A 27961-nucleotide genomic window follows, 5' to 3' on the forward strand; every position below is an offset into this window, starting at 1 on the left:
TTTAAGCTAGCTACCTAATTATCTAGCTACAGCTATTCTCAGAGAGCTTGTATATCCCTGTTTAAAACTGTAAAAAACCTAACTGACTTCTTAACTTAAACAGTAATTTAAATTAATTGCTAAATGTAAACAAAACAAAAACTAGACTTCAGAGAGATTAACCTTTAAAATCCACTCACTTACCAAACTCCCTTCTTCACTCTGTGCCCTCAAGCAGCACTGAGACCGCCCTGAATTTATGCTCCCAGTAAAACAATGCTGTGTCCGCTCTGCCAGAGATGACAGCCAGTGCTGTCAGGAAGGGAGCTCCAGGATTTTGACCCAGCGACAGTGAAGGAACGGCGGTTTAGTTGCAAGTCAGGATGGTGTGTGACTTGGAGGGGAACGTGCCGGTGGTGGTGTTCCCGTGTGTCTGCATTCCTCCAAATTTTCTCCTATCAGCCACCCTGCTCACCCCCTCTCCCCGAGTCAAGATCATGAAGGGTTTGTAAAGAGTAAATGAAGAAAAACTATTCTCTAAACACCTGCTACTTCAGTCAGTTATTGTGTTTATCAAATAAAACTACAGACTTTATTTTTGTATAATATTCATTTTATATTCAACTTTTAACAAAATAAAATTAATTTGTTCAATCTCTGGATTTTATTGCCTCTCTGACATTTTTAGCAAATGGTCATGGTCGCTCGATCGAATCATTTCAAATACTGAAGACCAAAGGTCAGCGATTTGGGTCATGGATTGGAAGTGGGCCCAAACAAAGACCAAAGGTTGTTAAACTGAACAAAGAAGCTGGATCAAGTCTCACCAGATTTTATTAAAACAAGACAAGGAGTAGAATATCAGACAGAAAAAAATTTAACTTATAAACAAAATAGTACATGTGACACCAGCTGCAAAAACGAAACAGGCCAGTTCGTCCATCGATCCTATTTCTCCCCCACCGTATCCCACCCCTCCACCTATCCCGACCCCCCAACCCCCTCTGCACTGTCACTCCTTTCAACCCACCAGCCACCCCTTTACTCCCCGACCCCTCTCAATTTGCTTCTACTCACCCAAACCCCTATCCCTCCCTTTTGCTCCCCCAACCACAGAAACATGTAAAGGAGATGCGAAGATAGCCCACAGCCACAGACTCCCACATTGGTCAACAATCCATGGTCCATACATGCTCACAGTCTGCGCTTCTTCCACTCGGGCTCATCATCCTCCACCTCTTCCTCTGACTCTGCTGCCGCAAACACTGCGTGTGGCTGGGTCCTGAAAATAAAAGCGAGAAAGTGAGCTTGCGAGGCAGGGAGGCAGAGAGGACCAGGCCAGGGGCCAGAGCGGGCAAGGCGGGGGAGGCCAGAGCGGGCAAGGCGGGGACAATGGCACGAGGCAGAGGGAACAGGGCACAAGGCTGAGGGCACAGGACAACAGGCGGAGCGCACAGCAGGCGAGGTGAGGGGAACAGAGTGGGCGAGGCGGGGGCACAGCGCGCAAAGCCGGCGAGGCGAGGGGGACAGTGCAGGCAGGGTGAAGGCACAGCGGGAAGGGCAGGGGGCACAGCGCACGAGGACTATTTGGGGAGTGAGGGAATTTGGCACAGTGAGGGAGGAGGTGTTGTTCTAGTCATTTATAAGACAAGGAGTGGTCTGAGTGAGCAGGAGCCCAGTGCACGTCATAAGTCACATCGGAAATCCTGGATGTTTCTCGTGGCCTATTCGACCAAACTGAATGCAACATGGGTGGTTCAGCTGCACGGAGGGAAGGAGGGAGCAGGGGATGATGAACAGCAATAGTAGTAGGGGATTCGATAGTGACTGCAGCACACAGGTGCTTCTGTGGCTGCAGACCTGACTCCAGGATGGTATGTTGCCTCCCTGGTGGCACGGTCAAGGATGTCACTGAGCAGCTATGGGACATTGAGGGAGGAGGGTGAACTCCAATAAATGCTGGCCTAGTCAGCGACACCCACATCCTGTGAAAGAATTTTAAAAAGCCAGAGGCTGTGGTTCTTATCAGCACCAAAGACAGAGGGATGAGGTCCTGCAGGTAGAGTTTAGGGAGCTAGAAGAGATTGAAAAGCAGGACGTCAAAGGTGGTAATCTCCGATTACTCCCGGTGCCACACAGAAATAGGAAGAGTAAACTGATGAATACATGGCTGGAGAGATGGTGCAGGAGGAAAGGCTTTGGATTCCTCAGGCCTTGGGCCCGCTTCTAGGCTGATGGGATCTGTACAAGCCAGACGGGTTGCACCTCAACAGGACCGGGACCAATATCCTCACCGGGGGGTTTTGCTAGGGCTGTTGGCAGAGGTAAGAAAACCTGAGTGTAGATTCAGAAGGGAAAGATAGAAAAGTTGGAACTTGAAGGCAGAAGATTAGTAAACGTGTTTGGAAGGCAGAGGAAACAAAGGCTAGAAAGTAGACAATAAGACAGTTTGCCAGTGCTAAATGGTATATACTTCAACGCAAGAAATCTAGGGAGTAAAGCAGATGAGCTGAGAGTACAGATTGACACGTGGGAGTACCTCATAGCTATTACTGAGACACTGCTGAAAGAAATGCAGGAAGGGCAGCTCAACGTTCCTGGTCACAGGGTTGTCAGAAGAGATAGAAAGGGTATAAAAAAGAGAGAGGTCAATATATTAAAGAAACAATTATGGCTATGAGGAGGGATGATAATGGTAGAAGGATCATCAAATGAGGCCATACGAGTTGAACTGAAGAACAAAAAAGGGGCAATCACACTACTGGAAGTGTACAGTCATTACAACTCACAGCTCCAGGGACCCGTGTTCGATTCTGGGTACAGCCTGTGCGGAGTTTGCAAATTCTCCCTGTGACCGCGTGGGTTTTCTCCGGGTGCTCCGGTTTCCTCCCACAGCCAAAAGACTTGCAGGTTGATAGGTAAATTGGCCATTGTAAATTGCCCCTAGTGTAGGTAGGTGGTAGAGAATATGGGATTACTGTAGGGTTAGTATAAATGGGTGGTTGTTGGTCGGCACAGACTCAGTGGGCTGAAGGGCCTGTTTCAGTGCTGTATCTCTAAATATAAATAAATAAAATAGAAGAGGGAGATAAAAAAGGAGGTGTAGCATTATTAGTTAAGGATTCAATAACAGCCTTGACGAGGAATAATATGCTAAATGAATCACCAAACGAGGCCATATGGGTGGAACTCAAATAAAAAAGGGGCGGCCACACTGCTAGGAATGTACTATAGACCCTAAAATAGTGAGAGGGAGGTAGAAGAACAAACGTGTAGGCAAATTTCTGAGTGAAAAATCAATAGGGTGGCAATAGTTGGGAATTTCAACTACCCCAATATCAATTGGGATGCGAACAGTGTGAAGGGCACAGAGGGCACAAAATTCTTGAACTGCATTCAAGAGAACTTTTTTAGTCAGCACATAACAAGCCCAACGAGAGGGGGCACAATTCTACATTTAGTCTTCGGTAATGAAGCTGGGCAAGTGGAGGAAGTAGCAGTGGGTAACCATTTTGGAGATAGTGACCATAATACTTAGTTTTTGCATTAACATGGAGAAGAACAAGGATAAAACAGGAGTAAAATTTCTAAATTGGAGGAAGGCGAATTTTAAGAAACTGAGAAGTGACCTGGCAAAAGTGGACTGGATACAGCTATTTGAAGGAAAATCAGTGACAAACCGGTGGGAGGTATTCAAAAGTGAGATTCTACAGGCACAGTGTAGGCACGTCCCCACTAAGATAAAGGGTGGTACGGCCAAATCTAGAGCTACCTGGTTATCTAGAAGCTTACTGGGTCATTTAAAGCATCTAAAGAAAGCTTATATAAAATAATTTATTTCACCACACCATTAACATACCGTTTATTTTTGCTCCATGACCTTCTGGTCAGTTATTCTCTGTGACCTTGTCCCATCAACACCTTCACTTTGATTATCTCTTGCCCCACCCCTGCTTTACTTGCTTAAAACTTTTTACATTTCGAACCTTTGCCAGTTCTGATGAAGGGTCACTGACCTGAAACGTTAACTCTGCTTCTCTCTCCGCAGATGCTGCCAGATCTACATTTCTTATTTTTATTTGATTTCCAGCATCTGTAGCATTTTGCTTTTCTTTAAAAGAAAGCTTGACGATCACAAAAATTTTAATACTTCAGAAAGTCTAGAAAGTATAGAAAGTGCAGGGGTGAAGTAAAAAAGGAAATTAGAAAAGCAAAGAGAGGACATGAAAAAACACTGGTGGGCAAGATAAAGGAAAATCCGAAGGAGTTTTATAAGTGTGGCAATCTGTGTGTGGAGCCAGAGGACACAGGTGAGGTTTTAAATGATTACTTTTCATCTGTGTTCACTATGGAGAAGGTCGATGTAGGTGCAGAGATTAGGGAAGGGGTTTGTGACATACTTGAATATATTAGCATTGAAAGGGAGGAAGTATTAGCTGTTTTAGCGGGCTGAAAAGTGGGTAAATCCCCAGGCCCAGATGTGATGTATCCCAGTCTGAAATGTGAGGCAAGGGAGGAGATAGCAGGGGCTCTGACACAAATTTTTAAATCCTCTCTGGCCATAGGAGAGGTACCAGAGGATTGGAGGACAGCGCAAGTGGTACCATTATTAAAGAAGGGTAGCAGAGATAAACCAGAGAGTTACAAGCCGGTGAGTCTCACATCAGTGGTTGGGAAACTACTGGAAAAAATTCTGAGGGACAGGATTAATCTCCACTTGGAGAGGCAGGGATTAATCAGGGATAGTCAGCATGGCTTTGTCAGGGAAAGATCGTGTCTAACTAAATTGATTGAATTTTTCGAGGCGGTGACTATATGTGTAGATGAGGGTAAAGCAGTTGATGTAGTATACATGGATTTCAGTAAGGCTTTTGATAAAGTCCCGCATGGGAAATTGGTTAAGAAGGTAAGAGCCCATGGGATCCAGGGCAATTTGGCAAATTGGATCCAAAATTGGCTTAGTGGCAGGAGGCAGAGTGTAATGGTCGAGGGTTGTTTTTGCGAGTGGAAGCCTGCAACCAGTGCTGTACCGCAGGGATCGGTGCTGGGACCCTTGCTGTTTGTAGTGTACATTAATAATTTAGACGCGAATATAGGAGGTATGTAGTTCGCAGATGACATGAAAATTGGTGGAAGTTATAAATAGTGGAGAAACATAGAAAATAGGAGCAGGAGTAGGCCATTCGTCCCTTCGAGCCAGCTCCACCATTCATTATGATCATGGCTGATCATCCAACTCAGTAGCGTGTTCCTGCTTTCGCCCCGTACCCTTTGATCCCTTTAGACTCAAGAGCTATATCTAACTCCTTTTTAAAAACATACAATATTTTGGCCTCAACTGCTTTCTGTGGTGGCGAATTTCACAGGCTCGCCACTCTCTGGGTGAAGAAATTTCTCCTCATCTCAGTTCCGAAAGGTTTACCCCATATCCTTAGACTATGACCCATGGTTCTGGACACCCCCACCATCGGGAACATCCTTCCTGCATCTACCCTGTCAAGTCCTGTTAGAATTTTATAAGTTTCTATGAGATCCCCCCTCACTCTCCTGAACTCCAGCGAATATAATCCTAACCGACTCAAACTCTCCTCATATGTCATTTCCGCCATACCAGGAATCAGTCTGGGAAACCTTCACTGCACTCCCTCAATAGCAAGGACATCCTTCCTCAGATAAGGAGACCAAAACTGCAAGGAACGAGACTGAGTGGGACCGGCAGAGTTTAAAAGTGCAGCGGCAGTGGGAAGGAGCAAGGCCGAGTGAGACCAGCAGAGTTTAAAAGAGCAGCGGCAGCGGGAAGGAGCGAGACTGAGTGAGACCGGCAGAGTTTAAAAGTGCAGCAGCAGCGCGCCGGAGTTTTGAAAAAAAAGCCAACAGTAACGTCACAGGAGAGCTGCAAGGTGATTGGTTGGTTAGTCACTGTTGTTAGGGAATAGCTCTAAATAGCTGGGAAAGTATCTCAGATAAGAAAAGTTTAAAGTTTATTTCAAATATAGTAAGTAGTGTTTTTCTTTAGGGAGCTCTGTAGTAACGAGAACCAGGGAAGAAGGACCCTAGAGTTATTGATATTATTGGACATTAAGATCTTCCAGAAGGTTTAATTTAATTTAATTTAAAGGGTAAAGTCATGGCAGGAGAGCTCAAAGCCGTGTTGCGCTCCTCGTGCTCGATGTCGGAAGCCGGGAAGAAATCCAGTGCCCGGGACCAGCATGTTGCAGGAAGTGTCTCCAGCTGCAGCTCCTGGAAGCCTGGGTTTCGGAGCTGGAGTGGCAGCTGGGGTCACAGTGGAGCATCCACAAGGCGGAGAGTATCGTGGATAGCAGGTACAGAGAGGTGGTCACACCGCAAGCTCAGACCCCACAGGCAGGAGGGGAATGGGTGACCACCAGGCAGAGCAATAGGACTAGGCAGGCAGTTCAGGAATCTCCTGTGGCTATTCCCCTGCAAAACAGATATACTGCTTTGGATACTGTTGGGGGGCATGGCCTCTCAGGGGGAAGCAGCAACATCCCAATTCATTGCACCATGGTTGGCTCTGCTGCACAGGGGAGGAGTAAAAAGTGTGAGAATTCAATAATTATAGGGGATTCAATTGTAAGGGGAATAGATAGGCATTTCTGTGGCCACAAGAGAGATTCCAGGATGGTATGTTGCCTCCCTGGTGCTAGGGTCAAGGATGTCTCAGAGCGGTTATAGGACATTCTGAAGGGGGAGAGTGAACAGCCAGTGGTCTTGGTACACATTGGTACAAACTACACAGATAAAAAAAAAAGGATGAAGTCCCAAAAGCAGAATATATGGAGCTAGGAAGTAAGTTGAAAAGTAGGACCTCAAAGGTAGTGATCTCAGGATTACTACCAGTGCCACATGTTAGTCAGGGTAGAAATAGCAGGATATATTGGATGAATACGTGGCTGAAGAGATGGTGTGAAGGGGAGGGTTTCAGATTCCTGGGGCATTGGGACTGGCTCTGGAGGAGGTGGGACCAGGACAAACTGGACCAGTTACACCTGGGCAGGACCAGGACTCAAGTCCTAGGGGGAGTATTTGCTAGAGAGGTTGGGGAGGGTTTAAACTAAAATGGCAGGGAAATGGGAATCTTAGCAAGGAGTCAGAAGAGGGGGGATCAAAGACAACAACAAAAGACAGTAAGGGGAATAAGAAAAGTGATAGGCAGAGAAATCAAGAGCCAGAATCAAACAGGGCCACAATGAAAAATAGTGGGAAGGGGATAAGTAATGTTAAAAAGACAAGCCTTAAGGCTTTGCGCCTTAATGCGCGGAGCAGTCGCAATAAATTGGATGAATTAATCACGCAAATAGATGTAAACGGGTATGATATAGTCGGGATTACGGAGACATGGCTGCAAGGTGACCAGGGATGGGAAATGAACATCCAGGGATATTCCGTATTTAGGAAGGACAGACAAAAAGCAAAAGGCAGTGGAGTTGCATTGCTGGTTAAAGAGGAAATTAGTGCAATAGTGAGGAAAGATATTAGCTCTGACGATGCAATCATAGACAGAATGAAGCATAAAGATAGTTTCCATTGTACACAAAATTCAAAATTAATGCAATCTGGGTAGAGCTGAGAAACACTAAGGGGCAAAAAACGCGAGTGTTGTTTGTATATAGACCCTCAAACTGTCGTAGTGATGTTGGGAATGGCATTAAACAGGAAATTAGAGATGCATGCGATAAAGGAACATCTGTAATTATGGATGACTTTAATCTGCATATAGATTGAGCAAATCAAATTAGTCACAATACCGTAGAGGAGAAATTCTTGGAGTGTATATGGGATGGTTTTCTGGACCAATACGTTGAGGAACCAACTAGAGAACAGGCCATCCTAGACTAGGTATTGTGTAATGAGAGAGGAATAACTGACAATCTAGTTGTGCGAGACCCCTTGGGGACAGAATTGATGATAGAATTCTTCATCAAGATGGAGAGTGACGTCGTTGATTCTGAGACAGTCCTGAATCTTAGTAAAGGAAACTACGAAGGTATGAAGCGCGTGTTGGCTATGAGAGATTGGGAAATGTTACTTAAAGGGATGACGGTGGATAGACAATGGCAAACATTTAAAGAACGCACGGATGAACTGCAACAATTGTTTATCCCTGTCTGGCGCAAAAGTAAAATGGGAAAGGTAGCCAAAGCTTGGCTTACAAGGGAAATTAGAGATAGCATTAGATCCAAGGAAGAGACGTATAAATTTGCCGGGAAAAACAACAGAGCTGAGGATTGGGAGCAGTTTAGAATTCTGCATAGGAGGACCAAGGGATTGATTAAGAAGGGAAAAATAGAGTACAAGAGCAAGCTTGCGGGGAACATAAAAACTGACTGTATAAATTTCTATAGGTATGTGAAGAGAAAAAGATTGCTGAAGACAAATGTCAGAAACAGGGGAATTTATTATGGTGAATAAAGAAATGGCTGACGAACTAAAGGCATACTTTGGTTCTGTCTTCACAAAGGAGGACACAAATCACACCAGAAATGTTGGGGAACACAGGGCTTCGTGAGAGAGAGGAACTGAAAGAAATCAGTATTAGTAGAGAAATGGTTTTCGGGAAATTGATGGCATTGAAGGCCGATAAATCCCCAGGGCTTGATGGTATGCATCTCAGAGTACTGAAGGAAGTGGCCCTAGAAATAGTGGATGCATTGGTGCTCATCTTACAAAATTTTATAGACTCTAGGACAGTTCCTACAGATTGGAGGGTAGCTACTGTAACCCCATCTTTAAAAAGGGAGGTTGAGAGATAGCAGGGAATTATAGACCAGTCAGCCTGACGTCGGTAATGGGGAAAATTCAAGAGTCCATTATCAAAGCTTTGAAAGCAGAGCACTTGGAGAACAGTGGTAGAATCAGGCAGAGTCAGCATGGATTTACGAAAGGGAAATCATGCTGGACAAATCTACTAGATTTCTTCGAGGATGTAAGTAGTAGAGTTGATGAGGTGGAGCCAGTGGATGTGGTTTCTTTGGACTTTCATAAGACTTGCGACAAAGTCCCACATAAGAGATTACCGTGCAAAATTAAAGCGCATGGGATTGGGGGTAGCTTATTGCGATGGATAGAAAATTGGTTGGCGGAAAGGAAACAAAGAGTTGGCATCCGAATGGCAGGCAGTGTCTAATGGGGTACCGCAGGGATCCGTGCTCGGTCCCCAGCGACTCACAACATACATTAATTATTTAGATGAGGGAACTAAATGTAATATCTCAAGATTTGCAGATGCCACAAAACTGGGTGGGAGGGTGAGTTGTGAGGAGGATGCAGAGAGGCTTCAGGGTGATTTGGACAAGTTGAGTGAGTGGGCTAATGCACGGCAGATGCAGTATAATGTGGATAAATGTGAGGTTATCCACTTTGGTCGCAAAAAGAGATTATCTGAACAGCTATAAACTGAGAGGGGGGGAATATGCAGCGAGACCTGGGTGTTCAAAGAACAACAAACAAAGAACAAAGAGCAGTACAGCACAGGAACAGTCGATTCGGCCCTCCAAGCCTGCGCCGATCTTGATGCCTGCCTAAACTAAAACCTTCTGCACTTCCGGGGACCGTATCCCTCCATTCCCATCCTATTCATGTATTTGTCAAGATGCCTCTTAAACGTCGCTATCGTACCTGCTTCCACCACCTCCCCCGGCAGCAAGTTCCAGGCACTCACCACCCTCTGTGTAAAAAACTTGCCTCGCACATCCCCTCTAAATTTTGCCCCTCTCACCTTAAACCTATGTCCCCTAGTAACTGACTCTTCCACCCTGGGAAAAAGCTTCTGACTATCCACTCTGTCCATGCTGCTCATAACTTTGTAAACCTCTATCATGTCACCCCTCCACCTCCGTCGTTCCAGTGAAAACAATCCGGTTTATCCAACCTCACCTCATAGCTAATGCCCTCCAGACCAGGCAACATACTGGTAAACCTCTTCTGTACCCTCTCCAAAGCCTCCACGTCCTTCTGGTAGTGTGGCGACCAGAATTGCATGTAATATTCTAAGTGTGGCCTAACTAAAGTTCAAGACAGCTGCAGCATGACTTGCCAATTTTTATACTCTATGCCCCGATTGAGGAAGGCAAGCATGCCGTATGCCTTCTTGACTACCTTATCCACCTGCGTTACCGCTTTCAGTGACCTGTGGACCTCTACGCCTGTCAATACTCCTAAGGGTTCTGCCATTTACTGTATACTTCCCACCTGCATTAGATCTTCCAAAATGCATTACCTCACATTTGTCCGGATTAAACTCTAACTGCCATTTCTCCGCCCAAGTCTCCAACCGATCTATATCCTGCTGTATCCTCTGACAATCCTCAGCACTATCTGCAACTCCACCAACCTTTGTGTCGTCCGCAAACTTACTAATCAGACCAGCTGCCTCTGGCTACCAAGTGCGTTTGTTTCCAAATGGGAGTAAATCCTGTCCCGAATAATCCTCTCTAATAATTTCTCTACCACTGATGTCAGGCTCACCGGCCTATAATTTCCTGGATTATCCTTGCTACCCTTCTGAACCAAAGGAACAACATTGGCTATTCTCCAGTCCTCTGGGACCTCACCTGCAGCCAATGAGGATGCAAAGATTTCTGTCATTTAGTACCTCGCCCATTTCCTCAGGCTCCACACATAGATTCCCCTCTCTGTCCTTGAGTGGGCCAACCCTTTCCCTAGTTACCCTCTTGCTCTTTATATATGTATAAAAAGACTTGGGATTATCCTTAATCCTGTTTGCCAATGACTTTTCATGACGCCTTTTAGCCTCCTAACTCCTTGCATAAGTTCCTTTCTACTGTCTTCATATTCCTCAAGGGGTTCGACTGTTCTTAGCCTTCCAGCCCTTACGAATGATTCCTTTTTCTTTTTGACGAGGCTCACAATATCCCGGGTTATCCAAGGTTCCCAAAACTTGCCAAACTTATCCTTCTTCCTCACAGGAACATGCTGGTCCTGGATTCTAATCAGCTTCACCCGAGGACTACTCTTATCCTTATCCACAAGTACCTTAAAACTTATGGAATTATGGTCACTGTTCCCGAAAATCTCCCCTACTGAAACTTCGACCATCTGGCCGGGCTCATTCTCCAATACCAGGTCCAGAATGGCCCCATCCCTAGTTGGACTATCTACATATTGTTTCAAGAAGCCCTCCTGGATGCTCCTTACAAATTCTACCCCATCCAAGCCCCTAGCACTAAGTGAGTCCCAGTCAATATTGGGGAAGTTAAAATCACCCACCACGACAACCCTGTTACCTTTACATCTTTCCAAAAACTGTCTACATATCTGCTCCTCTACCTCCCGCTGGCTATTGGGAGGCCTGTAGGAAACCCCCCAACATCGTGACTGCACCCTTCCTATTCCTGAGCTCCACCCATATTGCCTCGCTGCACGACCCCTCCGAGGTGTCCTCCCGCAGTACAGCTGTGATATTCTCCGGAACCACTTATGCAACTCCCCCACCCCTTTTACATCCCCCTCTATCCCGCCTGAAGCTTCTAAATCCTGGAACATTTAGCTGCCAATCCTGTCCTTCCCTCAACCAAGTCTCTGTAATAGCAACAACATCATAGTTCCAAGAACTAATCCAAGCTCTAAGTTCATCTGCCTTACCTGTTATACTTCTCGCATTGAAACAAATGCACTTCAGACCACCAGTCCCGCTGTGGTCAGCAACATCTCCCTGCCTGCTCTTCCTCTTCGTCTTACTGGCCTTATTTACTAGTTGCCCCTCATTTATTTCACTTCCTGTCCGACTGCTCTGGTTCCCACCCCCCTGCCACACTAGTTTAAACCCTCCCGAGTGACGCTAGCAAACGTCGCAGCCAGGATATTAGTGCCCCTCCAGTTTAGATGCAACCCGTCCTTCTTGTACAGGTCCCATCTGTCCCTGAAGAGAGCTCAATGGTCCAGATATCTGAAACCCTCCCTTCTACACCAGCTGTTCAGCCACGTGTTTAGCTGCACTATCTTCCTATTTGTAGCCTCACTGGCACGTGGCACAGGGAGTAATCCCGAGATTACAACCCTAGAGGTCCTGTCTTTTAACTTTCTACCCAACTCCCTAAACTCCCCCTGCAGGACCTCGTCACTCTTCCTGCCTAGGTCGTTGGTACCGATGTGTACCACAATGTCTGGCTGTTCACCCTCTCCCTTCAGAACGCCCTCTGTCCATTCAGAGACATCCTTGACCCTGGCCCCAGGGAGGCAACATACCATCCTGGAGTCTCTTTCACGTCCACAGAAGCGCCTATCTGTGCCCCTGACTATAGCGTCCCCTATAACTATTGCTCTTCAGCGCTTTGTCCCTCCCAGCTGAACAACAGAGCCAGCCGTGGTGCCACTGCTCTGGCTGCTGCTGTTTTCACCTGATAGGCCATCCCCACCAACAGTATCCAAAACGGTATACTTGTTAGAGAGGGGGATAGCCACAGGGAATTCCTGCACTGACTGCCTGCCCCTTCTAGCGGTCACCCATCTATTTGCCTGCACCTTGGGTGTAACCACTTCTCTAAAACTCCTGTCTATGACGCTCTCTGCCACCTGCATGCTCCTAAGTGCATCCAGTTGCCGCTCCAACCGATCCATGCGGTCTGTGAGGAACTGCAACTGGGTACACTTCCTGCAGATGTAGTCGTCCGGAACGCTGGAAACGTCACGCACCTCCCACATCTCACGGGTGAAGCACTTCACCCCTCTAACTGACATTTCTAGCACTAATTAATAAATTAATTTATGATAAATAAATATTTATTAAATCCTTACTAAATTGTTATAACTATATGGTCCCCAGAGCTAGATTCCTACTGGAAATATTAAATGCGAACTAAATACAGTAATCTCCTCCCTCTGGTTTAGTTACTCTACTTATTAATTAGTTAATTAGGGTTTTAATAAATTTTTATCAATGTTTTATTTTCAAATTCAGTAAAAAAAAATTCCCAACCAGCCAATCAGGTCACAGCTTTCTGTGACGTCACTTTCAGGTTTTTTTTTTACCAGAGGTAAGTTTTTTATACTTAGCAGTCTGGAACTCTGCCCTCCGAGTCTTCTCCCGATCAGCTGTGCTCTTTGGAAGCTCTGGGCTCCTCTCACTGAGGACAGGTAGGAAATGAAAGGAGCTCCTCGCTCCCTCCTTACCGAACTTCCTCACTTACCAAACTTCCACTGTAGCACTCTATTGCAACCCAAGTCAGCACTGTAAGATGGCTCACTTTTATACTGACTCACTCTAGCCCCCTGAAAACTGGTTTAAATCAATTGTCAAAGAACAAAGAACAAAGAAAATTACAGCACAGGAACAGGCCCTTCGGCCCTCCAAGCCTGCGCCGATCCAGATCCTCTATCTAAACATGTCGCCTATTTTCTAAGGGTCTGTATCTCTTTTCTTCCTGCCCATTCATGTATCTGTCTAGATACATCTTAAAAGACGCTATTGTGTTCGCATCTACCACCTCCGCTGGCAACGCGTTCCAGGCACCCACCACCCTCTGCGTAAAGAACTTTCCACGCATATCCCCCCTAAACTTTTCCCCTCTCACTTTGAACTCGTGACCCCTAGTAATTGAATCCCCCACTCTGGGAAAAAGCTTCGTGCTATCCACCCTGTCGATACCTCTCATGATTTTGTACACCTCAATCAGGTCCCCCCTCAACCTTCGCATTTCTAATGAAAATAATCCTAATCTACTCAACCTCTCTTCATCGCTAGCGCCCTCCATACCAGGCAACATCCTGGTGAACCTCCTCTGTACCCTCTCCAAAGCATCCACATCCTTTTGGTAATGTGGCGACCACAACTGCACGCAGTATTCCAAATGTGGCCGAACCAAAGTCCTATACAACTGTAACATGACCAGCCAACTCTTGTACTCAATACCCCGTCCGATGAAGGAAAGCATGCCGTGTGCCTTCTTGACCACTCTATTGACCTGCGTTGCCACCTTCAGGGAACAATGGACCTGAACACCCAAATCTCTCTGGACATCAATTTTCCCCAGGACTTTTCCATTTACTGTATAGTTCACTCTTGAATTGGATCTTCCAAAATGCATCACCTTGCATTTGCCCTGATTGAACTCCATCTGCCATTTCTCTGCCCAACTCTCCAATCTATCTATATTCTGCTGTATTCTCTGACAGTCCCCTTCACTATCTGCTACTTCACCAATCTTAGTGTCGTCTGCAAACTTGCTAATCAGACCACCTATACTTTCCTCCAAATCATTTATGTATATCACAAACAACAGCGGTCCCAGCACGGATCCCTGTGGAACACCACTGGTCACACGTCTCCATTTTGAGAAACTCCCTTCCACTGCTACTCTCTGTCTCCTGTTGCCCAGCCAGTTCTTTATCCATCTAGCTAGTACACCTTGGACGCCATGCGACTTCACTTTCTCCATCAGCCTACCATGGGGAATCTTATCAAACGCCTTACTGAAGTCCATGTATATGACATCTACAGCCCTTCCCTCATCAATCAACTTTGTCACTTCCTCAAAGAATTCTATTAAGTTGGTAAGACATGACCTTCCCTGCACAAAACCATGTTGCCTATCACTGATGAGCCCATTTTCTTCCAAATGGGAATAGATCCTATCCATCAATATCTTCTCCAGCAGCTTCCCTACCACTGACGTCAGGCTCACTGGTCTATAATTACCTGGATTATCCCTGCTACCCTTCTTAAACAAGGGGACAACATTAGCAATTCTCCAGTCCTCCGGGACCTCACCCGTGTTTAAGGATGCTGCAAAGATATCTGTTAAGGCCCCAGCTATTTCCTCTCTCGCTTCCCTCAGTAACCTGGGATAGATCCCATCCGGACATGGGGACTTGTCCACCTTAATGCCTTTTAGAATACCCAACACTTCCTCCCTCCTTATGCCGACTTGACCTAGAGTAATCAAACATCTGTCCCTAACCTCAACATCCGTCATGTCCCTCTCCTCGGTGAATACCGATGCAAAGTACTCGTTTAGAATCTCACCCATTTTCTCTGACTCCACGCATAACTTTCCTCCTTTGTCCTTGAGTGGGCCAATCCTTTCTCTAGTTACCCTCTTGCTCCTTATATATGAATAAAAGGCTTTGGGGTTTTCCTTAACCCTGTTTGCTAAAGATATTTCATGACCCCTTTTAGCCCTCTTAATTCCTCGTTTCAGATTGGTCCTACATGCCCGATATTCTTCCAAAGCTTCGTCTTTCTTCAGCCGCCTAGACGTTCTGTATGCTTCTTTATTCCTCTTAGCTAGTCTCACAATTTCACCTGTCAACCATGGTTCCCTAATCTTGCCATTTCTACCCCTCATTTTCACAGGAACATGTCTCTCCTGCACGCTAATCAACCTCTCTTTAAAAGCCTCCCACATATCAAATGTGGATTTACCTTCATACAGCTGCTCCCAATCTACATTCCCCAGCTCCTGCCGAATTTTGGTATAGTTGGCCTTCCCCCAATTTAGCACTCTTCCTTTAGGACCACTCTCGTCTTTGTCCATGAGTATTCTAAAACTTACGGAATTGTGATCACTATTCCCAAAGTAGTCCCCTACTGAAACATCAACCACCAGGCCGGGCTCAATCCCCAACACCAGGTCCAGTTTGGCCCCTTCCCGAGTTGGACTATTTACATACTGCTCTAGAAAACCCTCCTGGATACTCCTTACAAATTCTGCTCCATCTAGACCTCTAACACTAAGTGAATCCCAGTCAATGTTGGGAAAATTAAAATCTCCTATCACCACCACCCTGTTGCTCCTACATCTTTCCATAACATGTTTACATATTTGTACCTCTATCTCACGCTCGCTGTTGGGAGGCCTGTAGTACAGCCCCAACATTGTTACCGCACCCTTCCTATTTCTGAGTTCTGCCCATATTGCCTCACAGCTCGAGTCCTCCATAGTGCCTTCCTTCAGCACAGCTGTGATATCCTCTTTGACCAGTAATGCAACTCCTCCACCCCTTTTACCTCCCTCTCTCTCCCGCCTGAAGCATCGATATCCTGGGATATTTAGTTGCCAATCATGCCCTTCCCTTAACCAAGTCTCAGTAATAGCAATAACATCATACTCCCAGGTACTAATCCAAGCCCTAAGTTCATCTGCCTTACCTACTACACTTCTTGCACTAAAACAAATGCACCTCAGACCACCAGTCCCTTTGCTTTCATCATCTGCTCCCTGCCTACTCTTTCCCTTAGTCACGCTGACTTCATTATCTAGTTCCTTACAGGCTTTAGTTACTACTTCCTTACTGTCCACTGACCTCCTCATTTGGTTCCCAACCCCCTGCCACATTAGTTTAAACCCTCCCCAACAGCGTTAGCAAAAGCACCCCCAAGGACATTGGTTCCAGTCCGGCCCAGGTGTAGACCGTCCAATTTGTAATAGTCCCACCTCCCCCAGAACCGGTCCCAATGTCCCAAAAATCTGAACCCCTCCCTCCTGCACCATCTCTCAAGCCACGCATTCATATTGACTATTCTTTCATTTCTACTCTGTCGAATTAACATGGAGCAGCTGCAAGCAGAGCTTGAGTGAACCCTGTTTAAAGCTGGTCTAAAACTCACCTTCCCCAACCCTAACAGCAACGGTTAAGTTGATCTGCTAAATAAAAGACAGATTAGATTTAAGATAAAATTGACCCTTAATTATCCTCACTTATCAAACCTCCACTGTGGCACTCTATTGCAACCCAAGTCAGCACTCCAGTGCAAACCTATCATGTCACCCCTCCACCTCTATCGTTCCAGTGAAAACAATCTGAGTTTATCCAACCTCTCCTCATAGCCAATGCCCTCCAGACCAGGCAACATCCTGGTAAACCTCTTCTGTACCCTCCCCAAAGCCTCCACGTCCTTCTGGTAGTGTGGCGACCAGAATTGCATGCAATATTCTAAGTGTGGCCTAACTAAAGTTCTGTACAGCTGCAGCATGACTTGCCAATTTTTATACTCTATGCCCCGACCGATGATGGCAAGCATGCCGTATGCCTTCTTGACTACCTTATCCACCTGCATTGCCACTTTCAGTGACCTGTGGACCTGTACGCCCACATCTCTCTGCCAGTCAATACTCCTAACGGTTCTGCCATTTACTGTATACTTTCCACCTGCATTAAATCTTCCAAAATGCATTACCTCACATTTGTCCGGATTAAACTCCATCTGCCATTTCTCCGCCCAAGTCTCCAACCGATCTATATCCTGCTGTATCCTCTGACAATCCTCATCACTATCCGCAACTCCACCAACCTTTGTGTCGTCCGCAAACTTACTAATCAGACCAGCTACATTTTCCTCCAAATCATTTATATATACTACAAACAGCAAAGATCCCAGCACTGATCCCTGCGGAACACCACTAGTCACAGCCCTCCATTCAGAAAAGCACCCTTCCACTGCTACCCTCTGTCTTCTATGACTATGTTCTTGTACACCAGTCACTGAAGGTAAGCATGCAGGTGCAACAGGCGGTAAAAAAGGCAAATAGCATGTTGGCCTTCATAGCGAGAGGATTCGAATACAGAAGCAGGGATGTCTTGCTGCAATTATATAGGGCCTGGGTGAGGCCACACCTGGAATATTGTGTATAGTTTTGGTCTCCTGATCTGAGGAAGGATGTTCTTGCTATAGAGGGAGTGCAGTGAATGTTTACCAGACTCATGCGATGGCGGGACTGATGGATGAGGAGAGACTGAGTCGGTTAGGATTATATTCGCTGGAGTTCAGAACAGTGAGGGGGGATCTCATAGAAACCTATAAAATTGTAACCGGACTTGACAGGGTAGATGCAGGAAGGATGTTCCCGATGGTGGGGGAGTCCAGAACCAGGGGTCATAGTCTAAGGATACAGGGTTAATCTTTCAGGACTGAGATGAAGAGAAATTTCTTCACCCAGAGAGTGGCGAGCCTGTGAAATTCGCTACCACAGAAAGCAGTTGAGGCCAAAATATTGTATGTTTTTAAAAAGGAGTTAGATATAGCTCTTGGGTCTAAAGGGATCAAAGGGTATGGCGCGAAAGCAGAAACAGGCCACTGAGTTGGATGATCAGCCATGATCATAATGTAGTGCTAGGGGCTGGGATGGGGCAGAATTTGTGAGGAGCATCCAGGAGGGCTTCTTGAAACAGTCTGCAGACCGTCCAACTAGGGATGGGGCCATTCTGGACCTGGTATTGAGGAATGAGCCCGGCCAGGTGGTCGAAGTTTCAGTGGGGGAGCATTTCGGGAGCAGTGACCATAATTCCATAAGTTTTAAGGCACTTGTGGATAAGGATAAGAGTAGTCCTCGGATGAAGGTGCTAAATTGGGGGAAGGCTAATTATAACAATATTAGGCAGGAACTGAAGAATTGGGGGCGGCAGTTTGAGGGTAAATCAACATCAGACATGTGGGAGTCTTTCAAATGTCAGCCGATTAGAATCCAGAACCAGCATGTTCCTGTGAGGAAGAAGGATAAGTTTGGCAAGTTTCGGGAACCTTGGATAACACGGGATATTCTGAGCCTCGTCAAAAAGAAAAAGGAAGCATTCGCAAGAGCTGGAAGGCTAGGAACAGACGAAGCACTTGAGGAATATAAAGACAATAGGACGGAACTTTAGCAAGGAGTCAGGAGGGCTAAAAGGGGTCATGAAAAGTCATTGGCAAACAGGATTAAGGAAAATCCCAAGGCTTTTTATACGTATATAAAGAGCAAGAGGGTAACCAGGGAAAGGGTTGGCCCACTCAAGGACAGAGATGGGAATCTATGTGTGGAGCCAGAGGAAATTGGTGAGGTGCTAGATGAGTACTTTGCATCAGTATTCACCAAGGAGAAGGATTTGGTGGATGATGAGCCGAGGGAAGGGAGTGTAGATAGTCTCAGTCATCTCATTATCAAAAAGGAGGTGGTGTTGGGTGTCTTGCAAAGCATTAAGGTAGATAAGTCCCCAAAGCCTGATGGGATCTACCCTAGAATACTGAGGGAGGCAAGGGAGGAAATTGCTGGGGCCTTGACACAAATCTTTGCATTCTCATTGGCTACAGGTGAGGTCCCAGAGGACTGGAGAATAGCCAATGTTGTTCCTTTGTTTAAGAAGGGTGGCAAGGATAATCCAGGAAATTATAGGCCGGTGAGCTTTACGTCAGTAGGGAAACTATTACAGAGGATTATTCAGGACAGGATTTACTCCCATTTGGAAACAAACGAACTTATTAGCGAGAGACAGCATGGTTTTGTGAAGGGGAGGTCGTGTCTCACTAATATGATTGAGTTTTTTGAGGAAGTGACGAAGATGATTGATGAAGGTAGGGCAGTGGATGTTATCTATATGGACTTTAGTAAAGCCTTTGACAAGGTCCCGCATGGCAGACTGGTACAAAAGGTAAAGTCACACGGGATCAGAGGTGAGCTGGCAAGATGGATACGAAACTGGCTCGGTCATAGAAGACAGAGGGTATCAGTGGATGGGTGTTTTTCTGAATGGAGGGATGTGACTAGTGGTGTTCCGCAGGGATCAGTGCTGGGACCTTTGCTGTTTGTAGTATATATAATGATTTGGAGGAAAATGTAGCTGGTCTGATTAGTAAGTTTGCGGACGACACAAAGGTTGGTGGAGTTGCGGATAGTGATGAGGATTGTCAGAGGATACAGCAGGATATAGATCGGTTGGAGACTTGGGTGGAGAAATGGCAGATGGAGTTTAATCTGGACAAATGTGAGGTAATGCATTTTGGAAGGTCTAATGCAGGTGGGAAGTATACAGTAATTGGCAGAACCCTTCGGAGTATTGACAGGCAGAGAGATCTGGGCGTACAGGTCCACAGGTCACTGAAAGTGGCAACGCAGGTGGATAAGGTAGTCAAGAAGGCATACGGCATGCATGCCTTCATCGGTCGGGGCATAGAGTATAAAAATTGGCAAGTCATGTTGCAGCTGTACAGAACTTTAGTTAGGCCACACTTAGAATATTGTGTGCAATTCTGGTAGCCACACTACCAGAAGGACGTGGAGGCTTTGGAGAGGGTACAGAGGAGGTTTACCAGGATATTGCCTGGTCTGGAGGGCATTAGCTATGAGGAGAGGTTGGAAAAACTCGGATTGTTTTCACTGGAACGACGGTGGTCGAGGGGCGACATGATCGAGGTTTACAAAGTTATGAGCGGCATGGACAGAGTGGATAGTCAGAAGCTTTTTCCCAGGGTGGAACAGTCAGTTACTAGGGGACATAAGTTTAAGGTGCGAGGGGCAAAGTTTAGAGGGGATGTGCGAGGCAAGTTTTTTTACACAGAGGGTGGTGAGTGCTGGAACTTGCTGCCAGGGGAGGTGGTGGAAGCAGATACGATCGCGACGTTTAAGAGACATCTTGACAAATACATGAATAGGAAGGGAACAGAGGGATATGGGCCCCGGAAGTGCAGAAGGTGTTAGTTTCGGCAGGGATCAAGATCGGCGCAGGCTTGGAGGGCCGAATGGCCTGTTCCTGTGCTGTACTGTTCTTTGTTCGTTGTTCTCTGTATGGCGGACCAGGCTCAAAGGGCCGAGTGGCCTACTCCTGCTCCTATTTGCTATGTTTCTCTGTTTATACTTCTTCTTCTTTGGCCTCCTTGTCTTGAGAGACAATGGGTAAGCGCCTGGAGGTGGTCAGTGGTTTGTGAAGCAGCGCCTGGAGTGGCTATAAAGGCCAACTCTAGAGCGACAGACTCTTCCACAGGCGCTGCAGATAAAATTGGTTGTCGGGGCTGTTACACAGTTGGTTCTCTCCTTGCGCTTTTGTTTTTTTTCCTGCTGACTGCTAAGTCTCTTCAACTTGCCACTCCTTTGCCCCGCCTTTATGGCTGTCCGCCAGCTCTGGCAATCACTGGCAACTGACTCCCACGACTTGTGGTCAATGTCACAGGACTTCATGTTGCGTTTGCAGACGTCTTTAAAGCGGAAACATGGACGGCCGGTTGCTCTGATACCAGTGACGAGCTCGCTGTACAATGTGTCCTTGGGGATCCTGCCACCTTCCATGTGGCTCACATGGCCAAGCCATCTCAAGCGCCGCTGGCTCAGTAGGGTGTATATGCTGGGCATGTTGGCCGCCTCGAGGACTTCTGCATTGGAGATACAGCCCTGCCACCTGATGCCAAGGATTCTCTGGAGGCAGTGAAGATGGAATGAGTTGGTCTTGGTTGACATACGTTGTCCAGGCCTCGCTGCCGTAGAGCATGGTACTGAGGACACAGGCTTGATACACTCGGACTTTTGTGTTCTGTGTCAGTGCGCCAGTTTCCAACACCCTCTTGGCCAGTCTGGACATAGCAGCGGACGCCTTTCCCATGCACTTGTTGGTTTCTACATTGAGAGACAGGTTACTGGAGACAGTTGAGCCTAGGTAGGTGAACTCTTGAACCACTTCCAGAGTGTGGTCGCCGATTTTGATGGATGGAGCATTTCTAATGTCCTGTCCCATGATGTTTGTTTTCTTGAGGCTGATGGTTCGGCCAAATTCGTTGCAGGCAGCGCACTCCTGTCGATGAGTCTCTGCAGACACTCTTCTGTGTGGGATGTTAATGCAGCATCATCAGCAAAGAGGAGCTCCCCGATGAGGACCTTCCGTACTTGGGTCTTCGCTCTGAGACGGGCAAGGTTGAACAACCTACCATCTGACCTTGTGTGGAGGAAAATTCCTTCTTCTGAAGACTTGAACGCATGTGAGAGCAGCAGTGAGAAGATGATCCCAAACAGTGTAGGTGTGAGAACACAGCCCTGTTTCACGCCACTCAGGATAGGAAAGGGGTCTGATGAGGCGCCACTATGTTGAATTGTGCCTTTCATATTGTCATGGAATGAGGTGATGATACTTCGTAGCTTTGGTGGACATCCGATCTTTGCTAGTAGTCTGAAGAGACCACATCTGCTGTCGAGGTCAAAGGTTTTGATGAGATCAATGAAAGCAACGTAGAGGGGCATCTGTTGTTCGCGGCATTTCTCCTGTAGCTAGCGAAGGGAGAACAGCATGTCAATGGTGGATCTCTCTGCTCGAAAGCCGCACTGTGCCTCAGGGTAGACATGCTTCGCCAGCTTCTGGAGCCTGTTTAAAGTGAATTGAGCGAAGACTTTCCCCACTATGCTGAGCAGGGAGATTCCACGCTATTGTTGCACTCACCGCGGTCACCCTTGTTCTTATAGAGGGTGATGATATTGGCATCACGCATGTCCTGTGGTACTGCTCCCTCATCCCAGCACAGGCAAAGCAGTTCATGGAGTGCTGACAGTATAGCAGGCTTGGCACTCTTGATTATGTCAGGGGTAATGCCATTCTTTCCAGGGGCTTTTCCACTGGCTAGAGAATCAATGGCATCACTGAGTTCCGATTTTGTTGGCTGTTCGTCCAGCTCATCCATGACTGGCAGAGACTGGGCTGCATTGAGGGCGGTATCAGTGACAATAGTTTCTTTGGAGTACAGCTCTAGGTAGTGCTCCACCCAGCGGTCCATTTGCTTTCATTGGTCAGTGATCATGTCCCTTGACTTAGACTTGACGGGGGGGCGATCTTCTTGATGGTTGGCCCAAAAGCTCTCTTAATGCGATCGTACATTCCTCTGATGTTTCCGGTGTCGGAGGACAGCTGAATACGACTGCATCGGTGTTACCAGTAGTTATTTGCACAGCGCCTGGCTGTTCTTTGTGAAGCACTTCTGACTACTTTAAAGTGCTATGGATGTTAACTCACTGGGGGCTTTCTTGAAGTTCAACAGTGCAATGCACTTAGCAGCTATGACAGGTTCCAGCTCTTCAAAGTGAGATTGAAACCAGTCTGCATTCTGCTTCACACGCTTGCCATTGGTGGTCATTGCTGAGTCATAGATGGTTTCTCTAATGTGGGCCCACTTCGACTCTGCATCCCCTGCAAGAGTGTTTTGAAGGGCTTTTTCAAGTGAATTCAGAAACTTATATAACATCTGTGGATAAGAAATTCTGTTCGTGTTGATGCGCGGGCGGCCCTTCTGCTTGGAGTGATGTAGCTTCTTTGGTTTGAATCTAACCTTGCTGCACACCAGGGAGTGGTCGGTGTCGCAGTCCGCACTGTGGAAGCTGCGTGTGATTTGGACACCAACTGGTGCCAACAACACCAGTTGCGCAGTGGTTAGCACCGCAGCCTCACAGCTCCAGCGACCCGGGTTCAATTCTGGGTGCTGCCTGTGTGGAGTTTGCAAGTTCTCCCTGTGTCTGCGTGGGTTTCTTCCGGGTGCTCCGGTTTCCTCCCACGTGCCAAAAGACTTGCAGGTTGATAGGTTAATTGGTCATTATAAATTGCTCCCAGTATAGGTAGGTGGTAGGGAAATATAGGGACAGGTGGGGATGTGGTAGGAATATGGAATTAGTGTAGGATTAGTATAAATGGGTGGTTGATGGTCGGCACAGACTCGGTGGGCCGAAGGGCCTGTTTCAGTGATGTATCTCTAAACTAAACTAAACATAAACATGAAACAAAAACAAGAAATGCTGGATTCACTCAGCAGGTCTGGCAGCATCTGTCATGATCTTGGGTGCCTCCATGAAACCTGGTGACAGGGTTTAATATGAAAGAACGAGTTGGTGATGCAGAGGTTGTGATAGGTACACAACTCCAGCAGTCTCTGTCCATTCTCATTCATCCTTCCAATGCCATAGCACCCAAGGCAGGAGGGCCATGAGTCACGGTCAACCCCAACCCTGGTGTTGGAAGTCCCCCAGCAGGAACATATGTTCAGTATTAGGAATGCTACTGATGATATTATGGAGTTCCTCGTAGAACATACAGTTCCAGCATAACCTCCCTGCTCTTGTATTCTATACCTCAGCTAATAAAGGAAAGAATTCCATATGCCTTCTTAACCACCTTATCGACCTGTCCTGCTACCTTCAGGGATCGGTTTACATTTACTCCAAGGTTCCTCACTTCCTCTACACCTCTCAGTATTTTCCCATTAATCGTGTGTTCCTTTGCCTTGTTTGATCTCCCCAAATACATCACCTCACACTTCTCCAAGTTGAATTCCATTTGCCACTTTTCTGCCCATCTGACCAGACCATCAATATCTTCCTGCAGCCTACAGCTATCCTCCTCGCTATCTACCACACGGTCAATCTGTGTTGTCTGCAAACTTGTTGATCATGCCCCCTACATCTGTGTCCAAATCGTTAATGTATAGAACAAATTGCAGAAGACCCAATACTGAGCCACGCGGAACGCCACTGGAAACAGCCCTCCAGCCGCAAAAACACCCGTCAACAATTATCCTTTGTTTCCTGCCACTAAGCAAATTTTGTATCAACCTTGCTGCATTTCCCTGGATCCTATGGGATTTTAAAGCATTGTAGGAGGCCGCAAAGAGATATAGACAAGTTACGTGAGTGGGCAACAAGGTGGCAGATGCAGGATAATATGGGGAAGTGTGAGGTTATTTATTTTGGTCGTAATAGAAAAGCAGAATATTTTTTCAAAGGCGTGAAATTTTTAAATGCTGGTGTTCAGAAAGACTTGGGTATATTTGTACATTGAAAACAAAGTTAGCATGCAGGTACAGCAAGTAATTAGAAAGGCAAAAAAGGGGATTGGAGTACAAGAATAAGAACTTCTCGTACAGTTGTATTGGGCTTTGGTGAGACCACACCTGAAGTACTGTGCGCAGTTTTGGTTTCCATAACAAAGGAAGGAAAAACTTACCTTGGAGCTGATACAGCGAAATTGATTCATGGGATGCGAGGGTTGTGCTGGGATGAGAGGCCGAGTAAATTAGATTTATATTCTCTGGGCTTTAGAAGGATCAGAGGCAATCTGATTGAAACATACTAGATTCTGAAGGAGCTTAACAGGGTAGACTCTGAAAGGTTGTTTCCCCTGGCTAGGGTATCTCGAACATGTGGGCACAGTTTCAGGATAAAGAGTCGATAATTTAAGACTGAGATGAGGAAAATTCTTCACTCAGAGGGTTGTGAATCTTTGGAATTCTGTACCTCAGAGGGTTGTGGATGCTCCATCGTTGAATATATTTAAGGCTGAAATAGGTTATTGACCTCTGAGAATCAAGGGATATGGGAGTGGGCGGGAATGTGAAGTTGAGGCAGATGAATTCAATACCATGGAAAGCAGTTGAGGCCAAATCATTAAATAAATTCAAGAGTTAGATATAGTTCTTAGGGCTAAAGGGATCAAGGGATACGGGGAGAAAGCGGGAACAGGTTACTGAGTTTGGATGATCAGCCATGGTCGTGTTGAATGGCGGAGCAGGCTCGAAGAGACAAAAGGCCTAATCCTGCTCCAATTTTTCTATCCTTCTATGATCAGCCATCATCATACTGAATGACAGAATAGGCTCGAGAGGCTGTTACGGTCCAAGGCTGTTCCTTTTTTTAATACGAAGTGTCACCTGACAACGCAGAGCATGCACAGAGCGATAGCTATCATCAGTGCATTTGAACATTTGCTGGCTTGCCAGTATCAATCCGCACACATGCATGATGCTGTCACCATCTAATTACATCCAAGTGTTGCCTCACCCATCGCCGCCTCCAGCCCCCCAACAATACCCCTCTCCCTCCCTCGATCGCCGCCTCCATCCCCTCAACAATACCCCCCTCCCTTCCTAGATAGCCGCCTCCAGCCCCCCAACAGTACCTCGCTCCCTCCCTCGATCGCCGCCTCCAGCCCCCCAACAATACCCTGCACCCTCCCACGATCACCGCCTCCATCCCCTCAACAATACCCCGCTCTCTCCCTAGATCGCCGCCTCCAGCCCCTCAATACCCCGCTCCCTCCCTCAATCACCGCCTCCATCCCTCAACAATACCTCGCTCCCTGCCTCGATCGCCTCCTCCATTCCCTCAACAATACCCCGCTCCCTCCCTCGGTCGCCGCCGCCATCCCCTCAACAATACCCCGCTCCCTCCCTCGATCGCCGCCTCCATCCCCTCAACAATACCCTGCTCCCTCCCTCGATCGCCGCCTCCATCCCCTCAACAATACCACGCTCCCTCCATCGATCGCCGCCTCCATCCCCTCAACAATACCCTGCTCCCTCCCTCAATCGCCGCCTCCATCCCGTCAACAATACCCCGCTCCCTCCCTCGATCGCCGCCTCCATCCCCTCAACAATACGCCGCTCCCTCCCTCGATTGCCGCCTCCATCCCCTGAACAATACCCCGCTCCCTCCCTCGATCGCTGCCTCCATCCCCTCAACAATACCCCGCTCCCTCCCTCAATCGCCGCCTCCAGCCCCTCAACAATACCCCGCTCCCTCCCTCGATCTCCACCTCCATCCCCTCAACAATACCCCGCTCCCTCCCTCGATCACCGCCTCCATCCCCTCAACAATACCCCGCTCCCTCCCTCGATCGCCGCCTCCAGCCTAACAGTACCTCGCTCCCTCCCTCGATCGCCGCCTCCATCCCCTCAACAATACCCCGCTCCCTCCCTCAATCGCCGCCTCCATCCCGTCAACAATACCCCGCTCCCTCCCTCGATCGCCGCCTCCATCCCCTCAACAATACGCCGCTCCCTCCCTCGATTGCCGCCTCCATCCCCTCAACAATACCCCGCTCCCTCCCTCAATCGCCGCCTCCATCCCCTCAACAGTACCTCGCTCCCTCCCTCAATCACCGCCTCCATCCCCTCAACAGTACCTCGCTCCCTCCCTCGATCACCACCTCCAAACGCCCAGCAGTACCTCGCTCCCTCCCTCAATCACCGCCTCCATCCCCTCAACAGTACCTCGCTCCCTCCTTCGATCGCCGCATCCAGCCCCCCAACAGTACCTTGCTCCCTCCCTCAATCACCGCCTCCATCCCCTCAACAGCACCTCGCTCCCTCCCTCGATCACCGCCTCCAAACCCCCAACAGTACCTCGCTCCCTCCCTCGATCGCCGCCTCCAGCCCCGCAACTGTCGCTCGCTCCCTCCCTCCATCACCGCTGCCATCCCCTCAACAATACCCCGCTCTCTCCCTCGATCGCCGCCTCCAGCCCCTCAATACCCCGCTCCCTCCCTCGATCACCGCCTCCATCCCTCAACATTACCCCGCTCCCTCCCTCGATCGCCACCTCCATCCCCTCAACAATACCCCGCTCCCTCCCTCGATCGCCGCCTCCATCCCCTCAACAATACCCTGCTCCCTCCCTTGATCACCGCCTCCATCACCTCAACAGTACCTCGCTCCCTCCCTCGATCACCACCTCCATCCCCCCAAAGTACCTCGCTCCCTCCCTCGATCACCACCTCCATCCCCTCAACAGTACCTCGCTCCCTCCCTCGATCACCGCCTCCATCCCCTCAACAGAACCTCGCTCCCTCCCTCGATCGCCGCCTCCATCCCCTCAACAGCACCTCGCTCCCCGCCTCCAAACCCCCAACAGTACCTCGCTCCCTCCCTCGATCGCCGCCTCCAGCCCCGCAACTGTCGCTCGCTCCCTCCCTCCATCACCGCCGCCATCCCCTCAACAATACCCCGCTCTCTCCCTCGATCGCCGCCTCCATCCCCTCAACAATACCCCGCTCCCTCCCTCGATCGCCGCCTCCATCCCCTCAACAATACCCTGCTCCCTCCCTTGATCACCGCCTCCATCCCCTCAACAGTACCTCGCTCCCTCCCTCAATCACCACCTCCATCCCCTCAACAATACCCCGCTCCCTCCCTCGATCGCCGCCTCCAGCCCAACAGTACCTCGCTCCCTCCCTCGATCGCCGCCTCCATCCCCTCAACAATACCCCGCTCCCTCCCTCAATCGCCGCCTCCATCCCCTCAACAATACCCCTCTCCCTCCATCAATCGCCGCCTCCATCCCCTCAACAGTACCTCGCTCCCTCCCTCAATCACCGCCTCTATCCCCTCAACAGTACCTCGCTCCCTCCCTCGATCACCACCTCCAAACGCCCAGCAGTACCTCGCTCCCTCCCTCAATCACCGCCTCCATCCCCTCAACAATACCCCGCTCCCTCCCTCGATCACCGCCTCCAT

The 27961-nt window shown here is 47.9% G+C and overlaps 1 protein-coding gene and 1 long non-coding RNA gene across 4 annotated transcripts in view; both read right to left on the bottom strand.

The window, feature by feature from the left end:
* Positions 1-468, bottom strand: part of LOC137368611 (uncharacterized) — a 41082-nt gene extending 40614 nt beyond the window's left edge. The window contains exon 1 of the long non-coding RNA XR_010974785.1: positions 184-468. This is a non-coding gene — a long non-coding RNA (uncharacterized lncRNA). The remainder of the gene's footprint in view (positions 1-183) is intronic.
* A 575-nt stretch (positions 469-1043) lies between these two features.
* LOC137368861 (WD repeat-containing protein 70) overlaps positions 1044-27961 on the bottom strand; it is a 189478-nt gene continuing 162560 nt past the window's right edge. For 2 of the 3 annotated variants that reach the window (XM_068029068.1, XM_068029069.1), the window contains one exon: positions 1044-1261. In XM_068029068.1, the coding sequence (XP_067885169.1) occupies positions 1174-1261 (88 nt within the window). In that variant the 3' untranslated portion in view covers positions 1044-1173. The remainder of the gene's footprint in view (positions 1262-27961) is intronic. The other variant, XM_068029067.1, reaches the window with a different exon arrangement.

Source organism: Heterodontus francisci, chromosome 4, assembly GCF_036365525.1.
Source record: "Heterodontus francisci isolate sHetFra1 chromosome 4, sHetFra1.hap1, whole genome shotgun sequence".
NCBI classification, from domain to species: Eukaryota; Metazoa; Chordata; class Chondrichthyes; order Heterodontiformes; family Heterodontidae; genus Heterodontus; species Heterodontus francisci.